At 35.9% G+C, this 8,156-nt stretch overlaps 1 protein-coding gene across 1 annotated transcript; it reads left to right on the forward strand.

Moving 5' to 3' along the window:
* The first annotated feature begins 275 nt into the window (after positions 1-275).
* On the forward strand, positions 276-2,590 carry LOC103829992 (GATA transcription factor 8). Its single transcript, XM_009105685.3, has 3 exons — positions 276-549; positions 1,134-1,398; positions 1,492-2,590. The coding sequence occupies exons 2-3, from the start codon at positions 1,162-1,164 to the stop codon at positions 2,194-2,196; spliced, it is 942 nt and encodes a 313-aa protein (XP_009103933.1). The 5' UTR covers positions 276-549; positions 1,134-1,161; the 3' UTR covers positions 2,197-2,590.
* Positions 2,591-8,156: the final 5,566 nt, after the last annotated feature.

The following is an 8,156-nucleotide window of genomic DNA, read 5'->3' on the forward strand; positions in this document are numbered from 1 at the left end:
TTCACTTAATGACAATTCTTTTTGTTATTATGACAATTCGATCCTATAAAGTTCATGTGTTTATCTTCCGTTACAACACATAAATAACTTTTAACTTAATAAGTTTTTTACTTAAACCCATTGCTTTACAAAAACACATGTAACTTTTATACAGCAAAGCATGGTTTGTGAATAAAATCATCTTTGGTAAAGTCGCAATGAGAAATGGAACCCACATGAGGGAGGTGAGATTAAGATATTTTTTATTTATATGAAATTGTTTAGAGAGAGATAAGGAAAGAGACTTCCACATGAAGACAGGGTAAAATACAGCTAGCAGAAATTGAGGAGAGAGAGAGAGGGAGAGGTGTTTCTCGAACCTAACTCTTTATAATAATCAGAGAGAAGCTATTGCTCTCCATTATTCACCCATTTCTCCTATCAATCACTCCTTTTTCCTTTCTAAGCAATCTCTCTCTCTCTCTCTCTCTCTCTCTCTCTCTCTCTCTCTTCTTATATTCCATCTCTCTCTCTCTCTCTCATACGATCTGCATAGCACACTGAACAGAGGTTTGAATTCCCTCTATCACTCCATTTCACACTCCCATTCTAGGTTTCGTGTTTGCTTTTCTTGGATGTGAAATGTAGTTTTAAGACTATGTAGTGTATAAAAATGAGGTTTTACAGAGTTAATGAGGTGTCGGTGGTGCAATTCTCTGTTTCTGATTTCCTTAGAACTCTGCTTTTTTTTTTCATTCTTTATACTCTGTTTTGGTAATTGAGAAAATTGAAAATTTGATTCTTTTTTTCTTTTTGTGTGTGTTAAAAGAAAAATTCTAGAAAGCTAGGTAATCAAGAATGCTTAATTAACGGTTACTTTTGACTTGTAGAGCCATTGGTGTATTGCAATTGAATTTGTACTTAGAACTTAGAAGAATGGTCCTTGTATAGCCATTATTTCTGTAACCCACTTAAAAACAAAATTAAAAAGGTGGGCCAGAGCATGTTCATTTTCAAAATTTGATTTCTGAAGATGGTTCCAAAATGTGGTTCAAAGTTTTAGAAACTGTTGAGAAACTTCTTCTGTTCAAACTCTTGTCATTTTCCTCTATATATCAATCATTTCATTTTTATCAACTTCTTTTTCTCTCCAGCTAAATTGCTAAACTGTAACACAAGAAGATGATTGGACAAAGCTTCTTCCCTGAGGATCTTGATTGTGGCAACTTCTTTGACAACATGGACGACATTCTTGACTTTCCCGGTGGTGATATCGACGTCGGTTTTGACATTGGTGAATCCGACTCTTTCCCTAACATCTGGACCACTCATCACGACACGTGGCACGCCGCTTCTGATCCTCTCTTCGCTTCCAACACCAACACAAACTCTGACTCTTCACCTGAGCTCTATGTTCCGGTCAGTTTCCACCCTAACCTGATAGTTATGTGATTCTGCACTCTTCTTTGTTTTGACGTTGACTTATATGTTTCTTTGTCGGAAAAACTACAGTTTGAAGATATTGTTAAGGTTGAAAGGCCACCGAGCTTGGTTGAGAAGAAGGAAGATTCGTTTTCAACGAACATGGATTCATCGTCTTCTCATAGCACATTCAGAAGTTCAAGTCCAGTGTCGGTGCTCGAAAGCAGCTCCTCATCGTCTCAGACGACCAACACCACCTCACTTGTCCTCCCTGGAAAGCAGGGTCGTCCACGCACTAAGCGCCCTCGTCCACATGTCCAGGAGAAGGATGGAGTCAAAGACATTGTTGATTCGTGCCTCATCGTTAGAATACCGAAGCAGTTTGTCTCCGACCACAGCAAGATGATCTCTAAGAAGAAGAAGAAGGCTAAGGTTACTTCTTCCTCTTCTTCCTCGGGGATTGATTTTGAAGTGAATGGAAACAACAATGTTGATTCGTATAGTTCAGAGCAAAATCCAGTTAGGAAATGTATGCACTGTGAGATCACCAAGACTCCACAATGGAGGCTTGGACCTATGGGTCCAAAGACGCTTTGCAACGCGTGTGGCGTGCGTTACAAGTCAGGAAGGCTTTTCCCGGAGTACCGTCCAGCTGCTAGTCCAACATTCACTCCAGCTCTTCACTCAAACTCCCACAAGAAGGTGGCTGAAATGAGAAGCAAGAGATGCAAGGATGGAAGCTACACGACCCAAGAGAATGATATGCAGGATTTGATTCCGAACACACTGGTGTAGACTTAAAACCGATAGAGAGATGATTCAATCTCCAAGTGTTGAAGTGATTAGAGTTGAGAGGAGTAGGAAAGAGTCAAGGAACAGAGCAGTTTTAGATTTAGAAGAGATGAAGGAAGATGAACAATCAATTAGAGGAGATCAAAAGTTAGAAGATAATTGATTGTGATTGTTTTTTGTATTTGTAGTGTGAATGGGCAAAGCAGAAGATTTTGAAGACATTAGAGAAAGTTAAGTGTTGAGTTTTATATTAAATCTCCCTCTCATTTTCTCCTTCAATTCTTTGTATTTTTATTGTGAGGATCCTTTTGGTAGTTGATTTATTTAGCTTAAGGCTTTTTTTTTTAATGTTAAAATCATATTTTATAAGTTGTTAATTATTTGAGGTTTTTTTTTACTTTTTATTTTGATAATTGTGGGTGTCTCATGACCAAATCCCAAATAGTCTCCAAAGTGATTGATACGAACGAGTAGTTCCCTCCCGGGTATGTTTTATAAATGAAGCGTAAAACATAGCCCAATGCAGATGGTTTGTTTAGCTTACCCCTAAAGCTACACTTTATTATCCAAAGCTAAATACATTGATTTTTCTTGCCAACAAACTAATTACATTTTTTTATGAGAAATTCTCTAAATTGACTCTTTTTAAGTTTTTCCATATAAACTTATGGTTTTAGATTTGAGGGATAGAGTTTCGGAGGTGGGTTTTAAAATATTTTAAAATAAATAAATATTAAAAATTTCAAAATAAATTTTTTAAGAAATAGTTTCAATAATAATTTTTGGATTTTGAAATAAAGTTTTTGATTTTTTTTTGAAAAAATTGAAAAAGTTCAAATTAGAAAATGTATTATTCTAGTGTTTCAAAAAAAATGTATTATTCAAAAAATAAAACTTATTTATTTTTATTATTTATTCAAATAATTATGTATGTTTAAAAAACTATAAAGTAATGACAGATTTTAGTTAGATGTGAATTTGTAACGATTATAAAAAATTTCAAATTTAATTGTTATTGATTAATGGATTCTAACATTTTTAATAAAATCAGGCGGTATTGGTTTGATGATTGTTTAATGACTAAGACCATCTCCAATGTATTTTACTATTGTTTTACCTCTAAAATAAAATCTCTAAAATAAAGATGTGTTTCTCTCCAATGTATTTCTTTATTTTTACCTCTAAAAATAAATATTCTTATAAGGTTCTATATAAATTTTACAATAAGTACCTTTTATTAATGAAAGTTGATATTTAACCCTATTTACTTTTAACTTAATAAAAGATTTTTCATAAAGTTATGACTTTGTTTGAACTAAAGTCTCCTGAAAAATATATAAATAAAAAGTGTTTCAATTTTTATAAAACTGTATTTTTTTTTATAAATAGTTGTTTTGGTTATAACTATAAAGTTTGAAAGTTAAAGGACCATCTTGAAAATAAAAAAGTATGACTTTATCATAGAATAATGCTATTTTTGCCTATATATTTATGGAAAGGGATGGCAATCAAGGATCTGGACTGCGGGCCTAGCCCATAAAAGCTTGCTGCGGGGCGGGATTGGGCCTCCATTTGGTAAGCCCGCAAAATTGCGGGCCTCGCAGGACGGGTTCAAAGCGGGACGGGTTAAAAGCGGGACGGGTCAAAAGCGGGACGGATCGAAAGCGGGATGGGATTAACCCGCGGGATTTTGAAGACCCGCAACCCTAAGTCCCCATTTCTGCTTTCGCCTAAAACATTGAGAGAGAGAGAGAGAGAGAGAGAGAGAGAGAGAGAGAGAGAGAGAGAGAATGATTCTTGTGATTTTTCCCCCATAAAACATAAGGAGCTCCGGTGATGATGCATGATTCGAGCTCCGGTGATGATGATTCGAGCTCCGGCGATGATGATTCGAGCTCCGGCGATGACGATTCGAGCTCTGGTGTTGTTTTGATTTGGTTTTCTCTTTTTATTACACACAACTATGAATTGATTTATTACAATGTGATATTTCTTGTTTAAGTTGATTGGTTTTGTTTTCAGTATTGTGAAGTGTTTTTCTTAAATTAAATTTGGTTACTGTGGTGTTGTTTAGGAGAAAATTTAGTTGTATAACAAGTCACTTGTATAATTTGGTAAAGTGATTCACGATTTTCTTTGCAATCCAAATAATTAAAAAGAGAGATGGTTTGACGAAGACATAAAACACTTGAGCCAACTTATTACAAAAATAACAATTCAATCAGATTCAAACTCAACAAAAGCTTATGCTGATAACAGAAAAAGGCTTTTAACTCAAGAATGCAAGCACAAACGGAGCTTTGTGGCATTGATTTTGATAAGTCTTTATTGAAGCTAAATGAGCTCTCTTCAACTCTCTTACACAACTCTTATACTTGAGCATTCATGAAAAAAACTGTAGTATGCGGTTTGATAAGGAGGCGTCCCGCGGGACAGCCCGCGAAGGTCTATATATTTTGCGGTACGGGTTTGGGCCGGCATTTTGAAGACCGCAGTCCGCGCGGGACAGGCCCGCTGTTACCCGCTCGACGACTAACCCGCTGCGGTACGGGACGGAACGGGATGGGTAAACCTGTTTGACATCTCTATTTATGGAGAAAATAACAAGGGAAAATTGCCGAAAATGACTCAGAATTTGATTTTGAATACAAAATTGTATCCAAATTTAATCAAATGCAAAAGTAACCCAAAAGGATAGTGAAATTATATCAACCATATTAGAAGAAGCTGTGGTGCATGCCTTGGTGTCCCAGCAGACACCTACGCTCGTTTGAACCTCAAGTGCGCATCTGTTTATCTTTATGTGCCTCACTTATTGTAGAAAACGAGTAGATCGTCTGAACTCTATAAATACTGAGTCACTCCTAATAAAACTAATCACTAATCCATCTGAACTAATTTAATTTTATGTTGTAACTGCTATTGTTGGTTCAGTTTAGTGAAGGCAAATATGCTCATCCTGTCACAATATCTTTGTCAATTCCAGGTGTGTGTCTGGAAAACGAACAGGAACTTCCCGGGTCGGATGGGACACAAAGAAGGGAAGATTTACTTGGAATTCTCCCTACAAGGCCGCAGTCTCGGCTCTACCATGTCACTGACCCAAGTGAATTCTTGCAGTAGTCTAATAATGGCTAAAACCTAAAAGAAATATAATGCTGCATCAAGAGAGAACATCGTTATATGATGTGCTTTGTGAACTTCATAGTTTCAACAAGCACTATGGTTAAATGTTTATGGTCGAGTTTGAAAGAATAGAGATAGTGAAAGAATTAAACGCTCATAATCTAATTTTGATTACAATTTCAAAATAAAGAATGCGATATTCTATTATGATTTGGAAATGCCGTACATTTGTCAGAATTGAAAGAATATTCCAATCCCATGTTTTGCAAAAGCCGGAAAACCGGACTGATATAAAACGATAGAATAAAAGCGATGTTAAGGAAAATATACGAATGTATAAAGCGAATACAAGAACGATAAGAAATCGTATTCGCGAAGAGACATGGAGTCGAGATATGATCTCTTTCCTTAACTCAAAATATTCGCTCCGTTAGTGAGACGGAACTGTACGAATATAGAGTCCCAGGATAAAACCATGGCAGACGAATCACGGCTCACTCGTGATCGCCCTATCGAACTATAAACTCTACGAAACACTCTCGCAATATAGACTTACGCAGAAGGATTTTTGTTGGATTTTGATCTCGAAAAAATTGAGAAATGAAGGAAGAGGAGAGACGATATTTAAAGAGACGGAGACGACCCACTTCCCGCAACAGCTGCTGCACGTGGGCGAGAATCTCGCGGAGATCGAGGGAAGTTGAGTTCCGAAACTTCTTCCTCAAGACTCTCTCTTATCTCGTTTTAAAAATTTTCGAGAGGATAACATGCATGACGTTTTTATTTTCTAGACAAACTACTTGTCGTTTTAAATAAAATTGTATGCTGTTTTTTCTCGAAATAAATGGCAAAACATTGAGCTTAACTTGGTCCAAAAAGAATACTTCTTATCGGGCCAAAGGCCCTCCACCCAAGCCCAAGCCCAAGCCCAAGCCCAAGCCCAAGCCCACGCCCACGCCCACGCCGAGCCGAGCCGAGCCGAGCCGGCCGGACGGCGGCGGCGGCGCGCGCGTGGGGAGCTCTCTCTTCCTCTGAGCCGTTTACACTCATATGACACAATGCCATATTTATACTGCTCTATGACTCTTGTATTCCCCGATGTGGGACAATTATTGGTTTTGTCATTTAGACAAAAGTTGCAGTGTTACATACACCAAGCTACCAACTTCTTAGAATCATTTCTTATTCAATATTAATCTGTTTTTGATGTGTGAATATACCAGGTTGTAGTGCTCATTACAAGCTTTACAACGAGCTGATGATCTGACCGGAATAGCCACCGGTGTAGCCGGAAATGTTACCGGAAAATCAGAAAACATCAGCTTCTAAATTCTTTGTAAAAACAGAGTTCCAACATGTTTTAGATATTATTTTTCGACAATTTATTATGTACTCCAATAATGTAGGCTGTTAAGTCAAATGTACTAATACCTAGATCTTTAAAATTAAATACGTAAAAAACAATTCTGTAGAGAAAGGGAATAAACAGTTGGTAAGAACTAAGAAGCCATTGAATCAGTAAACATGACAACTTGAATAAGTGAGAAATAATTTTATTTGGCAATGCACTGTCACCCTAATAATGCCAATAAATTAATTAACCCTCAATAATACGAATTTTTTAATACGAGATTGATTAGAGAGGCAACAATATAATTGGTGAGAGCCATATTGACTCTCGGCAATAGGGTCGATGCAGGCGTTTAAGACAATTTTTTTGTAACACTGTGCTATTGATAATGGTTCGAAACATATTACATCATAATTACGTCATAGAAAAATACGACATATGATATATAATGAGAAACTAATGATTTTTTTTTATATGGAAATTAAACGAAGAAAACCTTCAATTGTTGATACATTAGCGATATCAAACTGGCCTTGTTTCGAACTAAAGTAAAAAGTAGGTGTTCTCGTACTTACACTAGTAGACGAATTTCTAATCTTTTTTACGAAAACAGGACAATGATTCTCACAATACAAATTGATCTTCTTCTTCGACTACCTTCATAAATTTTATCCTGAGTTAACTTCAATGAAACTACCGTTGGACAAACTTGAACAAGAAAATAGAAACCATAAAGATAACAAGAGTTGAATAAACTTCCCGATCACTTGCCATCTCCACCATGTATGGGCCACAGGACGACACACTAGACACTCGTACACAAAAAGATCTAGAACATGATATGAATAAAAATGGCACGTGAGAGAGACAACACCAAATAACCACTTGATCTGATGCCTTCTCCAGCACCATACACGTAAAATTATCCAAGCTGAGACTAAAACCAATCCCTACCAGAACTCATAAGTTTTGAAAATCTACCAACATAGAAAAAGAAAACAAACGAAGGAAAAGAGTACAAAAGAAAGGAGAAGGTGAAAGAAGAAAATGGTTTTCCCGGTGGTGACAATGTGCGTCGACCACCGGGAAAGCAACAACAAACACGAAAAAGTTTTGAGAGTTGACGGCTGCTTGAGAGCTTTTCAAAATTGAGACTACTGTAATTGTAACGATTTTTTTTTTATTTAGAACATCTAATTTTATTATATTTTAATTGAGAAATGGATTTGAATTTACTATAGTTATATTTGGTTGTATTAAAAAAAGTAATAAGAAATACAGAACAGTGAATATTAGTTTTTAGAGTTATTTTTGTACGTTATTATTATAAAATTAAAAATGAAGTAGAAGTAGAGGATATATTATTTTAGATTTTTTTTGTGTGAAAATAGGACAACATTCAAAATGTTCTTGTACTTTATAAAAAATGCAACATACTAATTTGTGATATATGAAAAAGTTTAAAAGAATTAATTTGACTATTTAT

The sequence above is a fragment of the Brassica rapa genome, chromosome A07 (assembly GCF_000309985.2).
Source record: "Brassica rapa cultivar Chiifu-401-42 chromosome A07, CAAS_Brap_v3.01, whole genome shotgun sequence".
In the NCBI taxonomy this organism is placed as follows: Eukaryota; Viridiplantae; Streptophyta; class Magnoliopsida; order Brassicales; family Brassicaceae; genus Brassica; species Brassica rapa.

What these genes read in the sequence shown, in the direction of transcription:
- LOC103829992 (XM_009105685.3), top strand. Translation starts at nt 1,162, where the DNA reads ATGATTGGACAAAGCTTCTTCCCTGAGGATCTTGATTGTGGCAACTTC. An exon ending in CACCTGAGCTCTATGTTCCG is followed by an intron (nt 1,399 to 1,491) that starts GTCAGTTTCCAC and finishes GAAAAACTACAG; the next exon opens with TTTGAAGATATTGTTAAGGT.